The sequence below is a fragment of the Prorops nasuta genome, unplaced genomic scaffold (genome assembly GCF_024137725.1).
Source record: "Prorops nasuta isolate Cenicafe-Biocafe unplaced genomic scaffold, Cenicafe_Pnas_1.2 PNAS00030, whole genome shotgun sequence".
Classification (NCBI taxonomy): Eukaryota; Metazoa; Arthropoda; class Insecta; order Hymenoptera; family Bethylidae; genus Prorops; species Prorops nasuta.
This window is the reverse complement of record NW_027116827.1, coordinates 28852-56274: the sequence shown is the minus strand read 5'-3', so window position 1 is coordinate 56274 and position 27423 is coordinate 28852. Positions and strand designations below refer to the sequence as shown.

General features: G+C 33.8%; 4 protein-coding genes and 1 long non-coding RNA gene across 9 annotated transcripts; 2 read left to right on the top strand and 3 right to left on the bottom strand.

The window, feature by feature from the left end:
• Positions 1–355: 355 nt before the first annotated feature.
• On the top strand, positions 356–4155 carry LOC136782780 (sodium channel protein Nach-like). 2 transcript variants are annotated; one of them, XM_066742451.1, is made up of 10 exons: positions 392–467; positions 555–710; positions 987–1206; positions 1291–1557; positions 1955–2105; positions 2162–2239; positions 2528–2743; positions 3002–3186; positions 3278–3381; positions 3465–4155. In XM_066742451.1, the coding sequence occupies exons 1-10, from the start codon at positions 434–436 to the stop codon at positions 3596–3598; spliced, it is 1545 nt and encodes a 514-aa protein (XP_066598548.1). In that variant the 5' UTR covers positions 392–433; the 3' UTR covers positions 3599–4155. The 2 variants fall into 2 exon arrangements, with proteins under 2 accessions (XP_066598546.1, XP_066598548.1); XM_066742449.1 differs by having other exon boundaries at positions 356–710.
• Positions 4156–4745: 590 nt separating this feature from the next.
• Positions 4746–5954, bottom strand: LOC136782810 (uncharacterized). The gene is made up of 3 exons (XR_010824175.1): positions 5401–5954; positions 5180–5334; positions 4746–5098 (listed from the first exon to the last, which is right to left on the bottom strand). It is a non-coding gene; the product is annotated as an uncharacterized lncRNA (long non-coding RNA).
• A 982-nt stretch (positions 5955–6936) lies between these two features.
• Positions 6937–15433, bottom strand: LOC136782784 (carbohydrate sulfotransferase 11-like). Of its 2 annotated transcripts, none has more exons than XM_066742456.1 (6): positions 15398–15433; positions 14245–14372; positions 11276–11696; positions 10845–11132; positions 10522–10757; positions 6937–10435 (listed from the first exon to the last, which is right to left on the bottom strand). In XM_066742456.1, the coding sequence occupies exons 3-6, from the start codon at positions 11597–11599 to the stop codon at positions 10270–10272; spliced, it is 1014 nt and encodes a 337-aa protein (XP_066598553.1). In that variant the 5' UTR covers positions 11600–11696; positions 14245–14372; positions 15398–15433; the 3' UTR covers positions 6937–10269. The 2 variants fall into 2 exon arrangements, with proteins under 2 accessions (XP_066598553.1, XP_066598552.1); XM_066742455.1 differs by lacking the exon at positions 15398–15433 and adding an exon at positions 14461–14626.
• On the top strand, positions 15274–21315 carry LOC136782785 (inactive hydroxysteroid dehydrogenase-like protein 1). Of its 2 annotated transcripts, none has more exons than XM_066742459.1 (5): positions 15274–15372; positions 17557–17720; positions 17795–18031; positions 18240–18583; positions 19887–21315. In XM_066742459.1, exons 2-5 carry the CDS (start codon positions 17561–17563, stop codon positions 20097–20099), a joined length of 954 nt encoding a protein of 317 aa, XP_066598556.1. In that variant the 5' UTR covers positions 15274–15372; positions 17557–17560; the 3' UTR covers positions 20100–21315. The 2 variants fall into 2 exon arrangements, with proteins under 2 accessions (XP_066598556.1, XP_066598554.1); XM_066742457.1 differs by lacking the exon at positions 15274–15372 and adding an exon at positions 17306–17421.
• A 1027-nt stretch (positions 21316–22342) lies between these two features.
• RIOK1 (RIO kinase 1) lies at positions 22343–24829 on the bottom strand. 2 transcript variants are annotated; one of them, XM_066742617.1, is made up of 4 exons: positions 24673–24829; positions 23616–24542; positions 23041–23540; positions 22343–22962 (listed from the first exon to the last, which is right to left on the bottom strand). In XM_066742617.1, exons 2-4 carry the CDS (start codon positions 24463–24465, stop codon positions 22852–22854), a joined length of 1461 nt encoding a protein of 486 aa, XP_066598714.1. In that variant the 5' UTR covers positions 24466–24542; positions 24673–24829; the 3' UTR covers positions 22343–22851. The 2 variants fall into 2 exon arrangements, with proteins under 2 accessions (XP_066598714.1, XP_066598713.1); XM_066742616.1 differs by having other exon boundaries at positions 23616–24826.
• Between the last annotated feature and the right edge of the window lie 2594 nt (positions 24830–27423).

Here is a 27423-nt window from a genome sequence, read left to right as displayed (position 1 = left end):
TGAATGCGATAATTCTTCAACAACGTTTATGCGATACTCAGCTGCATATATCAGCGACATGAGGGTTTTTTTTTTAATTTAATCACAAAATCGATAAGATGTTCAAAGTGGCGAATGAAGATTATAGCTTAGCGTCAAGCACTTTTTAAAAAATACTCATTAAGGTTTAACACTCTCTAAACGAAAAACATCGGTGCCCGAAGATTAATGACGCTGACGCCTCATTAAATTTCCAACGGTCAACTGATGGATGCTTTTCACCTTGACACATTGTGTCCCTGCAAACCAATAAAATACCGTGCCTTGTAAAACTGGCAATTTATAGCGGCTTGCCACTTTCAGAGAGAAACTACATTGTTTTATAACCTGGGATAAGAAGTAGCCTGTTTTACGGGAGATACACAAATTGCAAGGTATTATAAGAATTTTTGCGATGGTGACAGTGATGAAGGATGAGGAGGATGGAGGTACAAAAATATCGGTTAGATCGATTAACGTAAGGTCGAGAGATAAGGTGAAGAGAGAGAAGGAAGTTGAAGCGAATGAATCGACAGGGATAACTACATTGATGAAGAAGGGTAAAAATATATGGCAAGAGTACACCGAGTGTAGTTCTATCCACGGTATAAAATATCTCGGTCATGTTCCTATGAGAATCAGCATTTTTGGCAAATTCTTTTGGTTTTTTATTCTAATCGCTGGTTTCTTCTGTAAGTATAACCTAGCCTTCCTCTTTAATAACAATTCCAGTCTTTTAACAATCCTGAAATTCGATCTTACCACTGTATACACTCTACCAAATTAATCAGAGTAATTATGATAGACAAACACTCACGGTAACATCAATAAATTGCAATCTTAAGGAATTAACTTCTCAGACAAATTAAAAAAATAATTATGTCTGCAAATTACTGGTGACAAGTGGTCCGATAATCATTCTTGTGGAAATGCTTCGAGTGATTGTTAAAATGAAGTTGTCCTTGCAGGCGTAGTGCTAATGGTGCAAAAATTTTGGCAGCGTTACCAACTCATTCCTTTCGACACGATAATAGTTTCGTTCAATACACCAAAAACGAGAATTGATTTTCCAGCAGTGACCATCTGTCCCACGATTCCACCACCGACAGCCATGCGTGAGAAGATGCGTAAGCAAATTGAAAAGGTACCAGCGGATTTAACCGAGGGGGACGTCGAGTTTCTGATAAAGTAAAACATTTCTTAACCATGCAATTATGAATAAAACGTCCGTGCGTCGTCCGCATTATTAATAACCACTTGAATTTTTCATAGACACGGAGCCGATATGTCTCATCCCTACGTCCCATTTTCCAAGGACATGGATATCAATAAAATGCAAAGGCTACTGGCAGTTAATAATCTGACGCTGCAACAGTTTATCCCCCTCATCTCCAGACCGTGTCACAGGCTTTTCGAATCTTGCTGGTTCGCCAAGAGGAAAGTGAACTGCTCGCAAATTTTTCATTTCTCCTACTCGTATAAAGGACTCTGCTGCTCCTTCAATTACATCCTCGAGTACCATTTAACACTGAGATCGCTGTGAGTGGAGATTCGTGCGAACATTGATACGCCTCGAATGATTTATCGCTCGCCAAGATAAATTTCCTTCTATTGAACAACTTTTCGTGATTAATCGTGCCTTCTTATATGGACGAAGAAGGATTCAAACGCTGTAAACCTTCATTTACATTTTATATAATTGCTATTGATAATTTTTGCAATATTTCATATATTGTCATTTATTATAATTATAATTAAGAAACGTGGCGTTTGGGTTCTTATTGCATATAAGAATATGTTGTTTATTGGTACACAGCAAGGTTACTGTTATTACATTAATATAATTGGTATTCGTGAAAGGTTGTTCAAGAACCGATGCAAAGGAGTAATACTTTCTTGAGTTTGGAAATTATTAAAAAAAAAAAATAAAATGCAGGTCAAGAAATATCGATTGGAGTGTTGTACAACGTTCGTCCTTGATCGGTATAGACGGTGGCCTGACTGTAATATTCAAACGCGATCTTTTTAAGTCCCTCAACGCCGAGGATAGTCTGGAACATGTTTTTTCCAACAGCGTCGGCTGCTTGGTAGGTCACCAATTTTCTCATCGATGGATTGCACAATTTTTCTTATCATTTTCCAGGTAATAATACACCCCACTGTGGATTATCCGTCGGACGAATATCCGGTGTACATAGTCCAAGCCAATAGAGAAACGCAAGTAAAGTATAAACTCTGAAGCGTCGAGAATTAAAACAGAACGGCCCAATCCAATAGAATTTCACTGTATTTGTTTAAGCTTCCTTTGGAACGAGACGATTGTTGTTTAATTTTTTTCACGAATAAAACGTTTTGATAAAGGAGCAGGAGATTATGGTGAAATTTTAATATTGTCTTAGGCCACTGTAGTCATCAGCCTCTTAATTATGAGATAATGAATAGTGTAGAACTATTTTTTGTAAATTGCAATTTCCATTTAAGAGAGATTATTTTTGCTCTACTGTTACAGCTCAGCATGTACTCTGCGGATGTTATAAAAAAAACTCAAAATGATATCTTCCTTTCCGATTACGCTCGATGCTTGAAATACGACAGCGATTTACCTTTCTTTCCTGGATACCTAAACTCCAACTGTTACATCAGCTGTCAACTAGAAGCCTCTTTAGAAATTTGTGGATGCATCCATTACTATTATCAGCCGATGGCTGTTTATGCATCCAAGCGTGTAACGATATTATTTTATAATAGTAAACAATATTAACCGCAATATTTATTAAAATTTTTCATCTAATTTTTATTTTCAATGAAAATTTACTTCCGCGACGAATATTTTTTATTGTATTACATATCTTGATTTATCTTAATCAAATTGGTCATAAACCGTTCTTCAATGTCATTGCTATTAATTAATGAAATTACGGATAAGACTACCAGTATATACAATTTCAAGAGGTACAATTTATTATTTTTATTGTTATTAAAGGTTTGCGATTACGTTGATATCCCTTGCTTGACGAAAAATCGTGATAAGATTCGTCAGGTTGCTATAGACCATAGGAAGTTAAGTTTCAAGTGCAACTGTCAGAATTCCTGTCGTGTGAATCAATTTACAGCCAGAGCTAATTATATCATGACGGAGAATCCAGAGTACTGCTCATCACCCGTTTAGTTCGTATTTAATTGCGCGTTGAACAAAATAACATCCAAGAAATGCAAAAATTATATATACTGCAAGTTTCGGTTAATTTGCTTCTTGCAGTCGAAGTTTCAAAAAGGATCGTGCGATTCTGAGGGTCTTCTGGTCATCGCAGGATCAAAACACCATTCACAGCTATCCAGCTCTAGATGGTTTGCAATTGATCGGTAAAATTAACACAAATTGTATCTCAAATTGACCATTTTTTCTTTGAGAAATTCTACCGGATAAAAATCTTTTTGATTTGCAGCCTCCATCGGTGGTATTTTTAGCCTCTTCCTCGGCTGTAGTTTTCTAAGCATCATCGAGATTTTTTATTTCATTGGCCTACTTTCCCGCTCTTTAATGCCGGCGAAGAAACACGCAAAATTAAGAAAGGCATAAAAATATTAGCCTTCGATAAGAGTTTCAATTGAAAAATTTGGAGAATTTGATCATTGAAACTTCAGGGTTTGATTAAAAATAAGAAAGGAATATTATCTCACCGAATATCCATACCCTGAATAAGAAAAATTAAGGAGTTTGAAATAATTATGCAAATCAATTAATTTAAAGGGATTGTTTGAAAATATTCACGTGACAAGTGTAACTTTTGGCATTCAACAAAATAATTAACTTTTAATCAGTGTTCTAAAAAGGAAATTTGTAGAATTGCGTAATTCAAATTTCGGGGCTTGAATAAACAATAGAAATATATTGGAGGAACGTTTCCTCACCGTCTTCATGGCCTGAATAATAAACGTACCAAGGGATTTCAAATAATTAAGCAAACCTATTTTAAGGCATTGCTTGAAAATATTTACCACTCGCTTCTGAAGACTTTACCCGCGAGCTTTTGAAAATGTGTTACGTGAACAATGGATGACAGCGAGGAAAATAAATGATCTTTCACGAGTTGGAAGCTCTGTTAATAAAACTATTCTTGTATTTAAATAAAAGGAATCCTTGAAATTTACTTGAATTTAAATTGGAATTATTAATAAGTTTTTTTTTATATAAAAGTTAACAGTCGTAAATCGATCAGTGATTTCTTGGGTTATTTCAGAGAACACTATAACAAAAATATCGATCTAGCTCCCGATCCATAGATCTCTGCTTGAAAATTGAGAGGTAGAAGCACTGCGGCTATTTTCAACCAAACACCCACATATTTCCTGGCCATGGCAGAATCTTTAACAAGTATTCCTCTTAATTTTCCTCAAATTCGTCGAATCAACTGAGAGAACTGACGAAAACTAACTTAATCGACAGACTTTAATGGTAAGATTAAAATTTCATTATCAATAAATCTCTCAGACCAATTCAAGAAACAATAATAATTTTTCAGGTTTTTTTTTTTAAATTACTGGATTAGTTATGAGTTATACCTTAAGACTCACGATGAATTTTTGGAAGATTTCTTATCAGGTGTCCATAAATAATCATCCTTGAAGTCGTTTGGATGTAGAGCATGCTTTTGGAGTACGTCTGTAGCAGCCTACAGATATCGTTTTGGAATTGATAGGAAAGGGAACCAAAGCGAATAAAAGAATTTAACTTTACATATTTATTTAAAAAAAAAAGGTCAGTACAGAGTTAAATGATGAACTTGATGTACAATTTTATGGGAGTTCCACGAATGATCGGGTATCTTTGGAGCAATCGTTGACTATGCATATGGAACGCCAAACTGCAATTGAGGGTGGAGAATGTGGTTTTACAATAGCACTCTTGAAGCATCGTGTCAAGATAGAGTTCGTTGGCCGATGACATTTTCGATCGACGTTATTGTGATTAAGCTGATGGATACAGTGCAACAATCTCCAAAGATCCACGCGAAACTTTTGAGTCAAGAAAGCTTCAAGCCTGATAGAGACACCATTATCTTCCTTTTGCTATTCAACCCTAAAAAACAACGTTCTCTTCTTATTCTAATTTTACAACACGACACAGGCACAAGCACAGATCTTTTGTTTGATCGCTTACCATTAGGAATGTTCGTATAAGAATTAATAAAATAATCCTGAATAGAGTAGCCAGAGACAAACTAACAAGACGATCAGAATAAAGTAGGTGGTTAGGATGTTTTTCGTCTCGTGAGCTGGTTGCGGCATATTTCCTCCTGTTCTTATACTACTTCCCTGTACCAAAAATTTCTGCAATTATGCAACGTAAAAATTCATTGAAATTGCAAGACGAGGATTTACTTTCGATTCCAGAAATGATGTATCCGTTTTAAATCTTAGAGAATTTGATTATTGATGGAGAATATTGATTTTTTTCTGTAACCAAGTTTTGCACGACGAGTTGGGGCGGAGAACGCACGTTTTGGGAATAATCGATTTCGAGATGAACGTGCAATATTGGAAGTTGGATCGGTGCACGAATTAGGGAAAAGGAGATTGAAGAGGAGAACTGGAGATAATGCAGAACGATCGTCGTAGTTCGGTGGTTGATCGCGGACTGGATCACCGAGTTGGATCGCTCCGTGGAGGTCCGAACTGGCTAGCGTCAACGTCCCGAAATTCCTCCAGGAACCCCTAAACCTCCTCATCCCCCTCCACTTCCCAAACGTTCTTCCTGGATTTTGGCATCACCCATCCATGCTGCGGTAAAATACACGATGATCTACGACGCACCTCAAGTTTTATTTAGAGCACCTGCCGCTCTGGAACCAATCAACCCTACTTCGCTACTCTCGCAAGGTCATCGTAAGGAACATATTTTTCCAGGATATCTTAGAATCCTAGCAAAACTTTTGAACCACACGCTACTACGTCAGAAACTTTAAATCGAAGTGCTAATAGAAAAATACGATAATCGTGCCTAAGGATCCATCCGAAGCAGTCTCGTGCCACGTTGTGGTTCATCGTGATACCAAATCGTCAAGGTCATCGTGTGAGCATCACCGTTGTCCAGGAGGAAATTGATTCGATTGAATCTGGCTAATTTTGATGCAACCGAGTAAATTTCTTATAAGTGAGGGGGAAGGTTTTCTAATGACTTTTTTCTTCGAGCTTTCTCAAGACATTGAAATACACGCTTCGGAAAGACGAGGTCGATGTCTCGCGTTCACTAACCGGCTGTTTTCAAGCTGGCGGGGGGAACTTTTATTTTTAAGCACAACCCCTCGATGGCGCCTATAACGTGTATCCGTAGTTCTGGCATCCACTGGCATTCTTTCCCAAGAAAAATCACGTGTGGCCAGTATTCTTCACGTGAATCGCTCTCGAACAATTCGACGACGATCGATATTCGATTTGACTTGGCATAAACGCTGCAATTATATATTTAGCAAGTCCATATGTAACGTAGAAAATTCGTCGGTGGAAATTAACCAACGATTATCGCAGTGATGCTAAAACTGGCATTTTGATTGATGTTTATTTGCAGCGAAACGATTGATCGTTGGATTAATCGATAAATAGTTATTCCGGAGCCAAAGAGAATTTGCATGTGCCCTCGAAGCAGTTTCTATCTAGCTTGGTCAATGAGCGCACGCCCCATCCATCATCTCCACGTCTCAGTCTAATTTTAACTTGAAAAGCAAACATTAGTTTCGATGGACAATATTGAAAGGCTTTAGCATTGGGCTCCAGCTGGCATTATGTAATTCCTCAAGAGAGAGGCCGTTTCCCAGATGATCACAGTTTGTGCAACCCACTTTTACCAGATCCTTCATTAGTCTCGCTCATACTCGAATCGAAACAAATGGTCCAAATCAAAACACATACAACTTTGTTTCTTCTCCCATAATATATATTTCGTTAAACATAATAATCAACTCAAATATACTCATGTGCCGCAACGTGACATCCGAATAGACGAAATTCCAATGATTCGATCACGATCAATGATTTTCATTCATCGTTTCATCGATTTGATCGATCAAATATGTAAACGCTTCTATGGTATCTATTGCGGAACATGACTTTAGAAATTTGTACAACAAATTTACTGCATGGTATCTATATACATGTTATACGAGTGTTAAGAACTACTACAAGCATAATACATATATAGTAAGTGTGTGTAGTTGTATTCGTATTAAAAAAAAATAACCCTAAAAGTGACAAATGTTGCCTATAGACATTGCAGCTTGTATGCACATGAATATTAATATTTATTCTCACTACGTTATGTTTGTATTAGTACTTAACTAGCGTATATATATAAATATAACAGGAATGATTGATTGACTTCGATAATTCACAACGTTATATATATATATATAGTTATTCTTCCATATATAAATAAATGCGGGATCCTGCCAAATTCAGTTCGGCGAGTTGTGTAAGTAAGTAATATTTATAATCCATTAAAAAAATTAACATGCGAAAAAAGCTATCGCTGCTTCACCGTGGACAGCATAGACAAAACAGCTCATTTACCCGTTTTATATCCTCAGATTCTTGGCACGATGTTCAGCAGTGAATTTAAAATACGGTAACTTTAAAAATAAACAAGCCAATGGCAAAAACTGGAGCCACAGCTGTTACTATAAGTAAAACTTATAAAAAGAATCCAGTTATCAATATTTTTTATGATTAATGTTATGATCCGCTTAAAGGGGTAGTACACTCTGGGTGTTCAAAACCAGTGCAATTTTAGGAATTTTTGTAACATAATATAAAGATAATTGAAAAGTTTTAGCACACACAAACTTTTCATAACTATACTTGTGCTTGTTCAAAAAGAAAACTCTATTTTTATTTAGAAGTACTGAAAAATAATAGTACGAGGAATGTACTTCAGCACCTAAATCACTATTGACAAAACGGAGTAGGGAGACTTCTCCTTTATGACTTAGGGTTGGTTGCACTACTTGCACCAACCTTTAGATAGGCTATGGTCCTCCTTCATCTGTATAACGACCGATTTTCAAAGCGTTTTTCAATCATTTCCTATGGAAGAACTAATTAAATATTTTTCATTAATTCTTGCATTATTTCGTTCGTTTATTATTCAATATTTTACATAAGTTTTTGACAAGCGTAATCAAATGAATGCATCTATGATAGTAGCTGAAATGCGGCCTTCCCGTAATGACAGTACTAAGCCTTGTACAAGCTTTGGAAAGTATTATTCGTTTGAAGCGATAAATTAAAATATCTCCTTGTTTGTAATACAATAGACGAGGTACTGACGCAGAGGTTTGACAAATTTTCTAAAATTACCAAAATTGCAGACCTTGCGAACAAAATCATTTTTCATGTATTTTTTTCGATCTTAAAAACTAAAAATAATTAACAAAGCAAATTTCAACAATCTCCAACGTCAGTACCTACGCAACTGGATTAAAAATAACGAGATATTTTCATTTTTAGTTTCAGAGACCTAATGCGTGCTGTATCTTACACATTGTCATTTTTGGAGATTTCATTTCAGTCCCTACAAGACACATTAATTTGATTACACTCTCTAAAAAATGTATGTAGAATTTAGGTAACAGAAGAAAAAAAATGGCTTAAGAATAGTTAAAAAAAATCTTTAATTATTTACCCCATAAGAAGGTATTGGACAACGGTTTGAAAATCGGTCGTCAAACAAGTGAATCCCCATAAGCTTCGCTTTATAATACGTATGTCATTCTTTATTAAAAAAAAAAAAAAAAAAAACAAAGACAGACATATTTTATTGCGCTTTATTCTAATTAAAAATTGGTGCATCCATCCCTTAGCAGCAATAAGAAGATAGGTATTAAATTTATACTTATTTTCATAATATTGATATGGAAAAATGTGAAAATTGTGAACATTTATGAGAATGGTAGTATTTTGAAAAGAACAAGTGCTTTTTGTAGCAAATAAAATCAACGTTTTTTTCTTTTGCTATTAACAAAAAATCGTTACTGAAATAAAGATTCCTACGTCAACACGTGCTCTTTGTTATTTTGCTACAGACCAAGTCTAAAAATGTCAGAATCAAATTTCACACAAAAACAGTTACACCATTTCAGGAAAACATTTTGAGGATAAATGGTCTGAACCAGTTACTCTTCAATTACTCAGAGATTGGAAAATTGTTTAAATAGTCATAACTATCAGATCCCTGTTGTATATGTATTTTGACGCACTGAATCTTACGGCGCGTTTGCGATAATGCTATATTTTGCGCTATGTAGTGCAACAGCTGGTCGCTAAACTATGTTACACACGAATGAATAGAGCTGTGACGTTAGTGTTTATTTCAAGATATCAACACTTGTTGGATTTAAACAAATTAAATTTTCCCTCCCCACTGACCTTGCTTGGGTCGCGTTCACAGACTGTGTTATTAGCGCTGCCAACGTTGCTACACGCACATTTCAGACAATTTTTCTACATTTGCGGATGACGGAGCTTAAATCACTCAGATTTGAATTTGACTGATTATTGTGCGGCCACCCTCATATAGTTAAAAGAAAGTATCTAGGTTTATTGTATCCAGGAAGTTTTTAGATGCCAAACGTATTATATCATATTTGAGCTATATATTAAAAGCTTTTAATGTCAATTTGCTCAAAGCATTAAAAATGTGAATAACATCTACTTCCACTGATGTCTTCAGTCGTTTATGGAAGTTAAGAATTATGCGCTTAAAAATGTATAGCTGATAAAAAATACGAATGCCCTATTTTCAAATCTAGATAAATAAATATTTGTAAAAACGCTCTACAAAAATAAATATCTACATTCACACTTGTAACAATCATAAATTAGTCGAAAAACAATGAAAATTCCAAAAGTTTTATACGCCGATTGCTAATTGTTTTGAGAAAACAATATGTTGCGAGTCAAATGGTAAATGAAAAACTTGATTAACAATTCTATTATTAGTGGCATATAAGTATACCCATTTGAAACCTGTTTAGTAAAAAATTAAAAACAAACTTCTTAATATAAAAAATAGTATCTAAGAAAAAATCGCAGTTTTATGAAAATTAGCACTTGTAACAATTGGAATTTTCATTCTTTATACGTATATTAGTAATATTTTCAGTGAACACAAAATAAATCACTCTACCCGTCCATCGTAGTCCTAATAGCGAATGAAATTAGAATGTGAAATGACGATAGCAGTCAATGCTCCAAAAACTACGCTACCGAAAATCCTAAAACATCTTCTAACGAATAATCGAATAGTTTAAAATCTAATTTATATAAATTTGTTAGTTTTTGTAGTTGCACGTGACTCAGTGTAGAATAGTATCTACCCAATTTTTTTGAGGTTGATTCGTTGGTTGGTGGTTTGGGAGGAAAACTGGAAAAATAAAAAAAAACGTTATTATAATTGAATGCTATCAGGTATATGTTTTGTGTAAATCTCTCTCTCTGATCAACACTTGCTTTATATTTTGAACGCCTATCCGCTCAAGGACCTCCGTGGCATCTTCCGATAAACTTTCGTATTTACTGATTAAATTATAGTTAATTAAACAAGGATGGCACAGCTCATTTATTGGTTTCCAGTGTTCGTTCTGGTTATTAATATTTCTATTATCCGACACGAAATCTACAAATTCGCGAAAAGTCACGTCGTCCCCGCTCGTCAAGGACTCCTGGGTGGCGTTTGACCTATATTTCTGTAAAAATAAATCGTCCCTTATAATCCCTTGTTATTAATATAAACACGTAATAAAAATCACTATCTAAATGCAAGAGCGATCAACCTTAATAATTTTTTTTCCAAATCGAGACTGGAAATACTGCGAACTTTTCTCATTTTTAGCTTCAAATTTATTCCGATATGCCGATAGGAGTCTCTCCAGAGGATGCCTCACAACGATGAGTTTATCGTACATCGTTAGCATGTCCTCGATCTCAGCCAGTGTATAATTACTTAATCTCTTAAACGTGCTCAGCGAATGTGCCAGATCGGCTGGAATTTCCAACGGATTGTTACCGTTCCATTTTCCTGTTGCAATCATAAGTATACGTTTCCAGTTTGTGCAGGCTACCTGTCGAATTCAGAAAGACAAAGCAATGATCTTTTAATACGAAATAAAAAATTTCCTAAGAAAAACAAATCTACCAGCTAGCAAAGAAAAGATTTCAAGGGAAAAACAGTCTAATTTAAATTTAGAAACGGAATTTGCCATACCTTCGGTACATAACAATACAGCAGCTTGTGCTGTTCATCGACAATTACATTTCTGAAGGAATCCGCTTTGGAAATTGGCGGATGTTCTTGATACTTTGCAATCTCGTCGCAATTATACTGCAGTCTTTCTTGTCTTTCCAAGAGAGCCGATCTTGCCAGTGCATTGGGTCCTTCGGAGGAGTAGCTGAACATTCTTTTGGGCTCTGTCGTTTCAAGCAGTATTTCCCTTACCAACATTTGACTCGCGATTATACCTGCGCTTAGGATCAAGCTCCAGAAACCAATAGCGTATAGAATCGTCCTCCAGATTCGCCATCCTGTCATCTTTCATCTATGTCCATCCGGTACATTGAGCTACTTGATCGTAAAATCTTGAGGTGCCTCGTTATCTACTCGATTTATTCCTTTTTAACAAGGTTATCTGAAAAAGACAAGCTGAATTTATTATATCAGTCGATCGTGTCTTTTGTGTAACTGTATAGTAATAACGATTTTTAAATAATAGCATCTGATGTGAATGTCTCTTTCGAACGAGTCTCGCCAAGTTTTTATATCGTATGTAACAATTGTACCAATTCGAATCACTGAAGATTTTACTATGAAACTGTACAATAATAAATTATTTTTCTTCAAATATCTTTGGAAGCATAAAATTATATATTTGAACGTTGGTGGACTCGTGGTTCCACCCCGATTCTCTTCTAATGAGTTTCGCTATTTCCTGTTTTTTACTTTGCTGGGAAGCGAGAGAAAAAGAACTGGAGTAACAGCAATCAAGATCAGTGAAATGAAGTCAAACGGGATAAGTGGTGTGTATCTGGGCTATCTGTAAAATTTATTAAGGAAACAAAAAAGTCAAACTAGGTCAATACCTCTATTTATAGGTCGTATAATCGCTGATGCGAATTTAATGAAGATAAAATTAAGAATCTAGACAATTTCGCTTTGAATATAATATATATCACAAATAAATTCTTAGAAAACCTCTATTTACAGATTATTTCTTATCTAACGAAGGCACAATTTCCCATGAAATGTATACAATTTTACGAATAAGCGTTTTAAATGCTCGGATGTGTATTGATGTTTATAAACTGATTTTATAGCGTTGCATTGCGACTGCTACCTTACTGAAGAAAACTACGAATATTATTATATGCTGGATAGCAGAATGTTTGCGAGAAACGCAATTAACATCCGAGTAAACCTGTTCTTGAACTTTATCCTTGGCATCAAAATTAAACGTATTTGGTTTAAAAACCTTATAAGAACCTTCTTACAACACGATTAATTCTGAGAACCCAATCCTAAGGGAAGATCCTTCCAACTTCTTAGTAAACTTATCTGTTTGCGAAAGATGAAGAATTCCAGTAAAGTCTATTGAAATTATTTGTTTGCTAAACGGCTGGCTTTGTTCGACAGTTTCTAACTCTACCGAGTTACTATACTATCGGGCTTTAACCAACACAAGGTTTTTATCTAACGGCAATGCACAAGGATTTGAGTTATTTGATTATAACACTTTCTATTATTACTAATCTTTAATGAAATCTTCAAGTGCTGATTTTCACGCATTTATACTATAATAGCCTTCAATTTTCACAATTAATCTCAGCACACAATCTCACTCATTACATTTAATACTTAATTAAATGAAATATTAGAAAATACTGAATAAATATAATAGTCAACATGATCGTCGTTTAAAAAAACCATATGTAGGTAAATTTTCAAACAGATTATCGATGGATAGAAAAAAAAACCTTAGAAACGTTAGATGCAACTCGATAAATCTGTTTGCGGTCATGAACTGTAGAACATTTTTCCTGTCGAGGCAAATCTACCTCTGCACCATAGAGAGAGAGAGAGAGAGAGAGAGACGTACAAATAGGTTAAATTATTCAACCAGCTATAAATCAACCTCTCGAAATCGACGAAATAATCAATTATGAATCCGTTTACGCAATAAGGTGACGTAACATTTTGAAACTATTGCGATAACTTTCAAAATTTACGTATATTTAAAGTCATGAAGTTTTAATAAGATTAAAGCCTGTTGCTTGGAATATTATTCAGTGGAGATATGCAAGGGATTGCATAATAATGTATCAGATTTTGAAAAAATGACTAGGAACTGTCAGTGAACATGTGAAATGTGTAGAAGTAATTCCTAGCGTTATACAGATGGATTTCAAGTTATTATTACTTATTGTCACGTACAGCTTATAATGTCTGTTAGGATAGGTATGTTTGTTTACGAGAGTTAAAAAATTTTAATTTCAACTCTTTCAGTCGATTACGTTAGTTTAATCAAATATCAATCATTAGATTGATATTTTTAAATGTGAGTATCATTTATTGAAATCAAATAATTCAATGTATCATATAGGTATTTGTTATCACAAACAAATTTAAAAAATCTTAGATTATTAATAACTAAGCCGAATACATCTTCCGATGTTGGGAACAGCGCTATTCATCGCCATTCTTTACCTTAATCCTCTTGTGAATGAGAAAGAAATTAACAATCCATTCATACTAATCACGACATAAAAACTAGTCAAAAACTAACACAGAAACGAAAATGCTACTCTTGTATGTAAATACGTATAATATATTAAAGTAGCACGATGCAGGTTTAGCGATTCGTGTAGTTTAAAGCGACGACTCTATCCGCATAAGTAATATAATACCTGCCGAATAAAAAATGAATTTATTTGTTTATAAGAAAATAGAATTTGCTTGAAATTGACAGAAGGAACTCTGAATGTGAATTGACGTCGAAAAGGAATGTACGTCCGTTAAAAAAGTGATGATTGTGTGATATTTTTAGAAGACTGGTTGCAGGTAGGAGGAAAATTTCAATGGAAATATACCGAAACATATTTTCGTCCAAACTCGTTTAAGAATTTAGGGTTTAAAGAACAGAGAGAGAGAGAGAGAGAGAGAGAGAGAGAAAAAGTACCCACCTGATTCGTATACAAGAGCAGGTTCGATTCTTGATTAGTTTTTACGAAGATTAATATTGTTTGATAGTACGATGTGTTTTTCATTAGAGGTCGAGGGTAAGAATCGTCAGGTCACGAAGCACTGAAAACTGGAATTGAGAATTACAAGAGTTATGCGTGAAAGTCTAAAGAGGCCAAGACTGCTAAGAAGTGGTCACTGGTCAGTCGATACGTAACAGCAACAGCCGGTGATCGTTTTACGTCGCTTCGGCAAACCGCCAGATAGCGTAAAGTTGTTGAAGAGCACGCTGCTGTTGTTGTTAAGGTTCCTGTACACGTTTTCCTCTCTTTCTCTCACTTTTTAGCTTTTTACTCTCTTCAACAGGTTTCTACAGAGTCAGTGTTAAAGGCTGCGCGCGCCTCGCTCAGTCGTTCTTTCATCTTTTCTTTTCGTTTTCACCCTTCACCTCCTCCTCACCCTTGACCATCTTTGCCCCCTCTCTGCATTCAACGGCCCCTCCACTACTGCTGGTGCTTTCGTCTCATTGGTCCCGTCTAGTATAGTCTAGTGAAATTAGTGGAGACACCGAGACTGTACTAAGACCACTCAAATACACTAGATATTCCTCTAAACAGTTTATTGCAAGTTATACTCATAGTTTATACTGTTTAAATGTCATTCGTTCCATTATAATTAAAACAGTTCTTGCTATGTATACAATTTGTTATAGTCATTTATATTTTGTAAATTTCGAGATAAATTGCAGTACATGTAGACAATTATTAAACAAGTTGAAGAATCCATATATAAAGGAGAAGGGACATTCATCCAATCTTTGCTAAATACGATATAACCAGTGTTGCGATCTCATGGGAATTTCGTCTCTCCGCTTTAATTCCTAGACGGTATACTGGCGCAAATACCTGGTTGCTCTGATGCCAGATTTGGCTCTCTTGCAGCCAAACAATCGATTAAGGGGGAACACATGCACACACACACCACAAACGCGCATCTACGCGAGATTCGTGATTATATTTTGGTAGCAAAAGAACCAATTGTGCCAGCGTCGTGCCTGGGTGTCTGGAGTCATAATAGGGGGACAGAATTCCTATCAAACGCCAGCACATGGATATAACCCAAAACGACTAGTAAATTTACTATTACTAGACTTACCAGTATAGTAACTGCGGTATCTTCATAATTTCCTAGAAACTCGTCAGATCCCTCTGAATAAATTACGCTCTTAATCCCTTTCTTGTTGATTTCAAAATATACCTACTAATTTGTCCAGAATTTCAGAGAGTTTTGCTAATATTTTCACCAAGTGGAATGTTTGGTGTTATTATTCGCAGCACATAAATACATTTTTCCATCCGCAGTTAACCTTATCGCTGTACAGAATACAGATCAATAGTCGACCCACGCTGGCCATTGATAATAAAAGTTTAAGTACGATTACGTTTTCATTTTCTTTTATTCATTTCTTACCATTTATATAAATGTGGAGATTTTATTTTCTACTGGCGTCATTGCACGTTTCAATAGATCCATCTGGATAACTTTCCTCATTGTTCAATTTCACGATTACTGAAAAACTTGTGACATTTTACTCTCAAGGAGTTTTATAAAATTCCATCTCATCATATCAAGGTTCAATTTCATAAGAATGGAAGCCCTGTTCGAATCACTGAAGTAATATGTTCGTAAGACGGTTGCGTCCTGCAAACTCAAGAAATATTCTGATTGCAAAATTGTTGTTTTAGAACATTGGACGCGTACAATTTTTGTCATTGAGAGATCGGTCGGCACTAATTTCACTTGTATTCTTTTATGAAGTATCGATAAAGGTACTCGTAAAAAATTTGCCAGATATAGATTAAAATGTTCGTAAGATTTAATATTTCTGACAATTGTGATTTCTTTGGCAACATACTAATATTATTATACCACACTAGACGTGTAAAGATAATATACTGCAAATGACTTTAGACGCCAAGCATATCCGTTTAGGGTCAATCTGCAATGTATAATAACGTCTTGGTTCATAGTGAAAGTCTCCATAACAATCCATAATAATATAATATTCCAGACTTTTGGTTGATCGAACCTGTAAAGTGCAGTTTTTGAGGAAGGAATTCGTGACAATATAATAAATATATGAAAAGTTATATAAATTTTCTCGAAAAATTAGTGCAGTTTGAATATGATTGAAAACACACAGAAACGTAATATAATATTAGATGATATACGACCACAATATCTCTTTTAATAACAATTGCAATAATGTTCCTACTATATTTTCCATATGCAAATATGCACCTGTCATTATACGTACACACACAACGTTTGTTAGTAGATTATATATTATATAAATATATGACAAATTTTCAGTAATCATTTGATCCACGATCATTGACTAGCTCTATGAAGACTTAAAGGTTCCATTCACGTCTAACATCTTTTTAAACGTTAAACAACATAAACAGACGATTTTCACGCAGAATAACGTACACCCGCTATAAGGATTGAACATTGAACATTTGTTGAATTCTTTCGAGAAATAACGTTAAAGCTTATATTTTGCTCAAGATGATAATGTTGAATTAATGGACTTTTTTTAATGATTAATAATTATTACGAAACTTTTTGTCATTTCCATAAGTTTGCGCATTAAGATTTGTTACCAAATCGTCCCAAGTTGTTAGTCTGCAACTTGTGTACGAAGTGGAGAAAGTGCCTCACCTTCATACGTCTTTTGTACAATCATTTACAGCGAGTTACCTCTTAGTATCGCGCTGGTCTCCGTCGGTTTATGGTTGCAGAAAAACCCGCCGAACATTTACCAAATAATATTGTGATTTGCTAATTCTTTTTGTTTATTTTTTTCCATTGTTCAACTTTAGCAAATTCATCGCTAAATAACGAAATGTGATACTTGCATCCATCAGCCAACTATTTTTCATTCAACGAGATATCAATATTTCTAGGATATTCATTTTTTAAATTGCATTTTTATTGAATTTCCATATAAGTTTTATCGATGCTTCAACATTTAAGTGTGACTGTTTTATATTATTATGAGTGACGCTCGACTATAATATTGTGTGGAATTTTACAAATGTGTTGAGATTGAACGCGAATTGCCAAATTCCTGCCTCATACATTTTGAAAAAATAACAGTGATTAAATTAATGCAGGTAACGACTAAAACGTTTTCTATGGATATGGCCTCTGTATTAGGATTATTTTATATATAATCTCCTCCAATCTTCCTTCGTTATTATAGTTTGTAAAAATGTACTAGATTGTATATTTTGTTTAATATGTTACAGAAAAATGCTGGCATTAGTAGCGTTTTGGCTAATAATCGCAATAATTTTGATATGGGCCACGTTTGGTCAAATAAGTAGACTCATTCGTACCTTTAAAGAAGTTTTAACACCTTTGATAGATTCAAAAGCCGTCGATTTAAAATCAAAGTTCGGCGAATGGGCGGGTATGTACTAGTTTGAAAAACTTGATCGATTGTACAATTTGGAGACAAAAGAATAAAGTGAATTGTTTATCTAGTCGTAACGGGATCCACTGATGGAATTGGCAAAGCTTATGCCAAGGAATTAGCAGCGAGACATTTAAATCTCGTCCTAATTAGTAGAACTTTGGAAAAATTAGAAAGAACCAAGGAAGAAATACTCTTGGTTAACCCGAAAATCGAAGTGAAAATTATCGTTGCTGATTTTAGCAAGGGAAAGGATATTTATGAAAAATTAAAGGAAGAATTAAAATATATCCCAATTGGGATATTGGGTAAGGCACGAGAATATTTGAAATTTCTTTTAATAATATGATCTGTACACAGTGGGAAATTGATTCCTTTACAATTTGTGACTAACTTCACTCTGTACTTTAACATGGAAAATGATATACTACACTATAGCTGAACAATACACGATTCAATTTCCCAATTTAATTTCTCACTGGGTACTAAGAGTATTAATCGTCTTCTGCTTCACAGTTAATAACGTTGGTGTACAGTATAGTTATCCTATGTATCTCGGGGAAGTACCGGAAGAGGAGCTCTGGAATATTATCAACGTGAATGTAGGTGCTACCACATTAATGACTCGATTGGTCATTGGAGATATGCAGAAACGAAAAAAAGGAGCAATTGTCAATATTTCCTCTGGTTCGGAAATGCAACCGTTACCTTTAATGACTGTGTATGCTGCTACGAAAATCTACGTCAGAAGCTTCTCGGACGCTTTAAGAGCCGAATATTCCCCATTTGGTATCACGGTGCAACATTTAATGCCACTTTTCGTTAACACTAAGATGAACGCATTTAGTGATAGGCTACAGGTATGAAACATTTTAATACACAGTAACGTACTTGAAAAGTTCCAAACAAATATGTTGAAAAGTGTACGAGATACGAGAAAATATATTTTAGACAAAATTTATGTATAGTCTTTCAAAGGCCATAGATTGGAAAATATGGAATTAATTTTCATCGACCTATATTGAAAATCATATGATGCATTCAGCCGCAACTCAGCGGTCTCAGCTGTTAAGTAAAACGCGAATATAATTGTTTGATTAATTCAAATTAGCCAATTATAAGCGTAGTTTACTTAGCGGCTGAGACCGCTGAGTGCCAGCAGAATCCATCATTGATATTATTCTTTAAAAATTTTATATGGAAACAAATGCGTCAAGGTAGCTGTGACTTCCTATAATTTTTCTGGATAGTTTATATAAAATAAAAACTGAATCTATGTTTTATTATGATTCATTCTGTTTATAAAGTGTAATAGTTGCTTTCCTGCATTTTAATTCAAATGATTTGGCTTTATACTTCTTCTATAAAACCTTTACAATTAGCTGGTACGTACTTTCTCAAATTATTTGACAAACATTGGTTGCATTCGGTAGAAGCAGCAGCCATAGAGTTGCTACCGAAATATTGAATATAATTAATCGATTAGAAATGGCGCTACCTAGCTGACTAATCATACCTCATTATTTCAATAGCAGCTCCATTGCTGTTTTTCTGCTGAATGCAACCATTGACGATAGCATTTTATGCTTATTGCGTCGGAGAAAGACTCGAATAATACACTATATATTCTAATTGTAACATAGCGCGGTGCATGCCACACATTGTTTTAAAAAATTTCTTTTAAAAGAAATACTTCCTTAAATCAAACAACCATATATATTTTTCTTTTTATGAAGAAATTTGAAAATTATAATTGAAAATATAATATAAAACATACTACAAAAAACCAAAATGAAGTTTTCCAACTTGTAAATAATTAATACTCCATATGAAGCTGATATGACCACATATATAGCCTGGAGCAGATTTAAAAGTTTGTATTAATCATATATGTTATGTATAAGCTCAGCTTTTACGTGAAAAACCTGTTAAATTTGTATGGAAAATTGTTATCCATCTACAAATTAATTGTTCAACTAAGATTAATTTGAAATAATCTTCCCCCTCACTCCAAATCTTATAACATTTGTCTAATGTATTTTTCTTTATCTTATTTACTTTTCGATATATTTGCATGAAAATTTTAAAGCAGAATATTATAATCTTCATATTTTCTTATATCCAGAAAAGTTTTAGTATGTTTAATTATAGCCTATATTACAGGTATCAACAGTTTTTGTGCCTAATCCAACAACATACGCAAAGAGCGCAATTGGTTTACTTGGAAAAGTGGATTGTAGCAATGGGTACTGGGCACACGGAATACAAAGCTTTTTCGCTTCTATACCTCCTGTTTTTATTCGAACAAAAGTCGGATTGTTTATGAATCAAATATTCCGAAAGGATTACTTTCAACAAAAAAAAATCAAAGATTGAAGTATCTATATAATTCTTTGAAACGATCAGATAGCTATGTTGACTCCATAGTGATTTTAACGATTTGAAATTATTTGCTGCTTTTAATCAAGTTTTTATGCATTTATTTAAGCGATATGTTAGAGTTGGAAAAGATATTTTCAATTTAAATATTTGGTCAAGGATAGGAAACTTTTTATTATATATTTTACAAGATTTATGTATGTAAATTTACTTACGTATGCTCAAGATATTCGTAAATTAAGAAGACTGTTTATAATAGATTTTTAAGCAATGTATGTATATATATGTATATATTCGGGTGTTTAAAAAATGTCAATTTTTTGCCATTTAATTAAAATTAGTTTCTATACATTAAAATAAAATTATTCACCAAAGCTCAGGTCTGTAACTCAATTTTAAAAGGTGGCGTAATTAACTTTAGAGTTTCTTTGCTGATTTTCCAAGTTAATGCTATAAGGAGTTTGTTTAATTATATAAAACAAAAAGTTTATTATTAATATAAATTTATTAAGTTGTATATTAAAATGGTACAATCAAATTAAAATGGAATTCGCATAATTACAATATTTAATTTTTAGAAAGAGAGAGAGACGTGTTGAGAGACAAAAGAAGTTTAAAAAAAAAGCAAAATGAATTACGCCACCTTCAAAAATAAAGCTATGTAGCTCAACTTTGGTGACAAAATTTATTTTAATGTATAGAAACCGATGTTAATTGTGCAATCAAAAAGAAAAAATTCAACCTTTTTGAATCACTATAAATTATATATACACATTTAAATACGAATTAATAGTTCCCTTTATTCTATAATTTAACAAATATCGTTCTTTTGCGAAGATCTTTAACTTGTTCAACTGTCGTATGATCATGACTATTTTTTGTTCATATTCCCTATTTTTCAGCGTAATTTTTACTTTCCATCACTACATTTCATATCCAGCTAGAAGCCAGATCTTTTCCTACTTTTCAATATTGTATGATTAACTTTTGTATAACGGTAAATGAATTTATCAAATGACTGATAATTTCTTACTTTTGTATAAATTCTTTAGATATCGTGATTTTACATGACAAGTATTTGTGTACGTTTGCCGGAATTAATCTTATACTATAAAACTGTAGGATGTCATACGAAATGAATTAGCAAACGGGTATAGGATTCAATTTTTTGATTTGCGTAAGTCTGGAAGCTCCTGCGCATAATTATGTAAAAGTGTCGTAAGAGAGATTACAATGAAGTATTATTCAGTCCCCATTAGATGTCATGATTATTTAGAGTAAATACCACTGCAAAGAACTTTTATCTCTGCTAGTATTACCTGCATGCCCCTTTACATCCTCTTCACTAGGCTCCTTATTTTGACGCTGAAACCTTAATTACAAAATTTTTTGATATAATTTTCTATTCAAATTACGATTTTCGAACACTACTAAATATATAATAATGGTTGTAAATACACAGGGATCAATAGAGGTTAGTGCTTTTCAGGTTTAAATGTCTTTCATAGTTTTGGAGTTTTATATATAAATATTTATTATTTTCTTAATATTGTTAATACTAACTGCTATAAACGTTTTTCCTTTATAGTCAGTGACTAAAACGAACAACATTATTGTCTTTTTTTTTAAACTCTGCAGAGATAATTCATCTAATGAACTTCAAATTTTAATCTTATCCAGTACCAAGGAACCATCTCAAATATAATCATATCTAAAATTATGAGAAGTTTTAGGGTATCTACAGCTTTTATAAACTTCGCTAAAAAAAATACTATCTGATAAACATTAATTGACTAAATGAGCAGAATTGCCCCCCCCCCCCCCCACCCTCACGCATTAACACTCCACCCGTTGGTCTTAAGACTCCTCCATAACTAATTATCTCATTGTGGGTATTTCAAATGTTTTCCTTTTTTCTATAAAACAAAAACTCCTTCGCTTTTTTTAATCAAAATAATTTTCTTATATTCATAGCTAGTAAAGCAAAAGGATTTACTAATGAGATCGCATCTGAGCACGGACATATAAATAAAACTCACTTATATTGGAAACTAGAAGAACTATCAATATTTTGCTTAACTGCTTCTAGAACTCAAATAGGTAAGATGCTTCAAAAGGTCCTATAACAATAATACCTCCAATTATTATGGAGATGATTAAATTCTAAAGGATTCATAAATTGGTTTGCCTTAAATGGTACATCCTGTATATTTTTGTACAAAAATTGATGTAATACTAATATTTTTTGCTAGGATTTCTAGAATAAATAATTTTATTTTTAATTAACAAAGAATCTTTATAGTATCGGTCTTGAGCATTAATAAAATGCAACAATTCTTTTTACAATAATCTTTATTGTCTGTCTACAGTTGACCAATTTTAGCAAGTTAAACTTGGTTCGCTTCCCTTTATTTAAATGACTAAAAAATGTAGAAACGTGATAACAAATTCTGTCCAGCACTAAGGTTTTGAGAAATATCTATACAATGGTATCAATTTAACCCTTTCAATGCAGGTCTGTTTTTGCAGTTTGTAAATTTTCATAATACTACAATACAATATTTATTGTGGTACATCGAAAAATCAAAATAAACCTGGTTATGATACTTTTCTCAAATAATAAGGGAGAATTGGTTAGATTGATTAAATAAATTATCAAAAAGGTATCTGCTTTATCAATATTTGAAATAATATAATAAGGTTTTGATGACAGCCTTTTCAAAAGGATGCTCAAACCACAAGAGTTCAATTAATGGCCTCGTTTTTTCTTTTGCACCACTTCGCGTCGTTTCTTCACATGTTTCTTTACTTTTGTTTTCCTTTTTTCAGCTGCTTTTTCTTTAAATGCTTTTTGACGGGCCTGTATAGAATAATGTGTTAATATCATTAAGATCCAATCGTGAATATCATAAAAATGCTATTTTATTTTATATTATACCTTTTTGTCCTCTGGCGTTTCGTTTTTAGGACGACCACACGTTACTCGTAACGAGGTAGAACATTCTTTTTCTGCTTTTTCCTGATTAGTATTGGACGAATTGTCACTTGAATCCTCATCACTTGATGCTTCTTCACTATCACTGCATTCACTTTTATCAATCTCATTCAAAATATCTGGGACATGTTTAGGTTTTGATAAATCAGCTTTTAAGCCTGTTAATGTATTATAGATTAAGTTCTTTTCACCAGACTTTGCTAATTTTATATCTTGCTCTACATTGATAACTTGGTCTAATCTTTGAGGAATATAAGCTTGTTTAAAAACTTCTTCAGCAATCTCATCCTCAGGATTAGATAGATTGTTTTGTTGGTTTTCTATTTCATTGGATATCTTATCGAGATAATTTTCCATAATGGTTTCTGTCACTGTTGGATCAGTTATAAAGTCAAATAATGATTTTATCGACATTACAGCTACACCATTTTTCTTAAAATATTCTATATAAAAGAAACAACTTTAGTACAATCATTTAAGTAATATAAGCTCTATTATGATTCAATCTTATCACTTACCAGTAATATTTGTACAGTCTTTCCTTAAAAATTCAAGGGCCATAGGATGATCATGTTCGACAGACTGAGATACATCAATTACTATAAGTGACCCATCATGAAATAATATATTATATTCACTTAGATCAGCATGAATTAATTTACACTTATTGTATAATTTCCACATCATTTCTACACATTCTCTATACAATTTTCCTAATTTTGAACTAGGTAAAGTAACATCTTTTAGTTTAGGAGATGGCCAACCATTAGTACCAATAAATTCCATTAGTAATACGTGACTACGTAATAGGATTGGTTTAGGTGAATTAACCCCTGCTTGTTGTAATCGTATTAAATTGCGTAGCTCTTTTTCTGCCCATGTTTTAACCATCTTTCTGGGATTGTGGCGACAGTATCCACGTCGAAAACGAAATTCGCCTGTAACATATTTATCCCGATCTTTAAAGTTTAATATTGATGTCTTATAAATTTTTATAGCAAATTCAGTTTCTGTTTTAGAAGTAGCATGATATACATTTGCTTCTTTGCCTGTGGAAATACAACCATTTATTTCTGCAATTATTCCTTTGTTTAAAAACTTAAATAGTATCATTCTTGTACGAGGATCCATAACTTGTTCAACTGTTGCACGATCATGTTTATCTTTTGTACGTATTCGATCTTTTTCAGTACGTTTATTACTCTCCATTAATACATTTGCTGCATGTCCAGGTAAAGCTGGACCTTCATACTTTTCAATATTGATTTTATTTGCATAACGGTGAAATAATTTACCAGATGGTTGATAATTTGTTATTTTTTTACTTTGAATATTTAAACTTTGGGTCATCGTTGCCAACTCCTCCATTTTGAATTATGCTATGCTTTATAGAAAGTGCTAACTTCTTCTTTCCTTGAATTGGGTTTCACCACTTGCCACTTCACCTGTCACCAGTAAATAAATTGGTAGCATTCAGCAGAGGTAGCAGCTCAGTAACGTTACCAGATTTCTTTTTAAACTTCTACTTCTATTGGATAAAATTATAGGATCTAAGAGTAATAGCCAATAACATACACCGCTCCCTCAACATTTGTCTCTGCTGAATGCTACCATTGATAAACACGAGGTTGCTCATCGGCTCATGAGCGAGTTTGCAGCAGTCGCACCGCACTCGCAGGCCGCAGCCACTCGCAGGGCCAATCCTGTGCCAGGCGCCAGCACTGCCAGCAGTGCCAGCCAGCTATGCCATTGCCCATTATTGCCATTGGCGATGCAAATTGCAAAGATTACGCGCGCGCCTCTAGCGGTGAAATTTTTAACACGTTAACGGGAATCCGTATACCGACATTACAGAGCGAAAACTATTTCGCATGCAGCGTCGTTATTTGTTGACTGATTGTAAAGTTATTACAGGTTTTTGGAAATGCCAGAAGCTTATCTACTAAGTTATGTTAGGAAAATTAACAAAAAATGAAAAAAAAATTTTTGTTTAAATAAATATATTAACATTATTGAGAAACAACAATTAAATCGCAAAATTCCCCAACGTACTTTACTAGATAATGTTCATACGTTTCCAAAAAGTCCACATAAATGCAAATCTGTCAAGAAACGACGATGCTACATGCGAAATAAATAATGGAAGAATTTCGTGTTGGCGACTTCCCGAACACGAAATTCTTCCATTATTTATTTCGCATGCAGCATCGTCGTTTCTTGACAGATTTGCATTTATGTGGACTTTTTGGAAACGTATGAACATTATCTAGTAAAGTACGTTGGGGAATTTTGCGATTTAATTGTTGTTTCTCAATAATGTTAATATATTTATTTAAACAAAAATTTTTTTTTCATTTTTTGTTAATTTTCCTAACATAACTTAGTAGATAAGCTTCTGGCATTTCCAAAAACCTGAAATAACTTTACAATCCGTCAACAAATGACGACGCTGCATGCGAAATAGCTTTCGCCCTGTAATGCAGGTATACGGATTCCCGTTAAGGATGACCCTTCTTGTTTTCTGTATTAGTCAAACCCGTCAAATAATGTTTTTTAAACGGGTCGACGACATTTTGTAATGAATAACGCTACTATCATCGTTCATGAGTAAATTTAAGAGAGTTAACTGCTTTAAGATTATGCTTTTTTCTTTATTTGCTGGAAGGAAACTTACTTGCATATATTTTTCAAATGGATTATTTTCACACAACATATCTTTTAAGCTCGTACCCTCTTGGGGATGATCTTGTCTATCATCTATTAAATTGGCTTGCATTCATTGCAGCTATAATACGTTTATGATAATTTTCATTAGATAGATCACTGATTAGATCATGTTCAGACAGTGTTATTCTCTTTATCCACATCTAAAGTGTACACATCAAGATCATTTAGTGATGCTACTATAATTTACTATATCTGATATTAACTCTATCATTTCGTGTCAACGTTCTTTCCTTGATGCTTAAAGTTTTATTCCTGTGTACAGCTCTACTTCAGAATATTTTGAGTAAATACAACATGATGGAATAATTCATGTATTTTGGAGTTTGGAACTATAAACATGCATACGATTTAACCGTTTGACTGCTGAGGAGCGCTATCGCGCTCTTCTTGTAAATGCGAAGTTTCTGTAAACAATTGGTATCTTTTAATTTTTGTTGTTGCAATGCAACACAAGTGAGTTTATTGTATGAAAAGTGTTTTACATATTTGCCCATACACACGCAATTACTGCCGCAGTTTTAGCATATGTCCCAAAAAATACGTCAGCAGCCAAACGGTTAATATGTATAAATATAAATATATATATAATTATAATATACAATAATTTAACTTATAGTTGGAAGGATAATCCGATTTTTTAAAAAAAGAGGATAGCAAACCCTCATTTCTGGTGAAGCTGGCTTACCCATCCTTAAAGTAATTTCCTATTTTCTTTTTATATTAATATTTTTTAAGAATGAATGAAAGCTTATCCCCGACTTTTCATACGCCTTACATTGAGGAACATAACAATATTTTATATTTCTTCGTTTTTTATAAGGGATTTCAAATTCAACATTCATTTGCTTGTTATATGTATTTTCAAATGTATCGTCCTTAGACAGCTTACAAAATTTACCACACGTGGCACTAGTTTGAATCTTTGGCTTTGCTTTACCAATTGCGGGACTTTGCGGCAATCCTCGCCGGTAGGCGACGCTGGCGACGTGACGTCCATGACGGTTCAGTTCGTTCAGTTCGAAATATGTACATACATAAGTGGATTCCACGTCAAAATCTTCACTTTTCACTCAAAATGTACCAATTATAGACCGGAAACAATTTTAATTAATTTTGGTTAATCTCAAGGTGAATAAATTTAGGCGAAATTATAAAAGTGATCCCCTGCGCTATTCACGATCTCAATCATCAATGTTGCCGCCTGACGGACGAAGTGAGAAGCAATGGAATAGGAAGATTGTATGGTGACATACATATGGAGAGTTTTGGTATTTGTGCTTGTATTATAGCACATTTCTCACAATGTCATAATAATCCACAAGAAATAATATAACTTAGCATTTAATATTGATTGTCATTCTACGAAAGGTCTTTTGAAATGTTTTATTATCCCTATTGCTTCCGCCATACTGCATCACTGTGCTGCCATCTGAATTCACTCGAGATCGCGAATATAGGGCGCGTTCCGTTATTTACTGTGAGTACTAGTAATCTATAGTTTGCGTGACATTAAATATAGCTTTTCAATACTCGCAGTCAATAGCGGAACGGGGCCATAATGCCAGTGCTGCCAGTAACATGGATTTTTGCTTTCTCACC

Coding starts and splice junctions, on each gene's coding strand:
- LOC136782780 (XM_066742449.1), top strand. CDS start 434: ATGGTGACAGTGATGAAGGATGAGGAGGATGGAGGTACAAAAATATCG. Junction 1,207..1,290: donor GACGTCGAGTTTCTGATAAA/GTAAAACATTTC, acceptor AATTTTTCATAG/ACACGGAGCCGATATGTCTC. Junction 1,558..1,954: donor CATTTAACACTGAGATCGCT/GTGAGTGGAGAT, acceptor AATAAAATGCAG/GTCAAGAAATATCGATTGGA.
- LOC136782784 (XM_066742456.1), bottom strand. CDS start 11,599: ATGACAGGATGGCGAATCTGGAGGACGATTCTATACGCTATTGGTTTC. Junction 10,758..10,844: donor TTGGAAAAAAAATTATTAAG/GTTGATCGCTCT, acceptor TTATTTTTACAG/AAATATAGGTCAAACGCCAC. Junction 10,436..10,521: donor ATAGGCGTTCAAAATATAAA/GCAAGTGTTGAT, acceptor TTATTTTTCCAG/TTTTCCTCCCAAACCACCAA.
- LOC136782785 (XM_066742459.1), top strand. CDS start 17,561: ATGCTGGCATTAGTAGCGTTTTGGCTAATAATCGCAATAATTTTGATA. Junction 18,032..18,239: donor TATCCCAATTGGGATATTGG/GTAAGGCACGAG, acceptor TCTGCTTCACAG/TTAATAACGTTGGTGTACAG. Junction 18,584..19,886: donor CATTTAGTGATAGGCTACAG/GTATGAAACATT, acceptor CCTATATTACAG/GTATCAACAGTTTTTGTGCC.
- RIOK1 (XM_066742617.1), bottom strand. CDS start 24,465: ATGGAGGAGTTGGCAACGATGACCCAAAGTTTAAATATTCAAAGTAAA. Junction 23,541..23,615: donor AGACTGTACAAATATTACTG/GTAAGTGATAAG, acceptor TCTTTTATATAG/AATATTTTAAGAAAAATGGT. Junction 22,963..23,040: donor AAACGCCAGAGGACAAAAAG/GTATAATATAAA, acceptor TATTCTATACAG/GCCCGTCAAAAAGCATTTAA.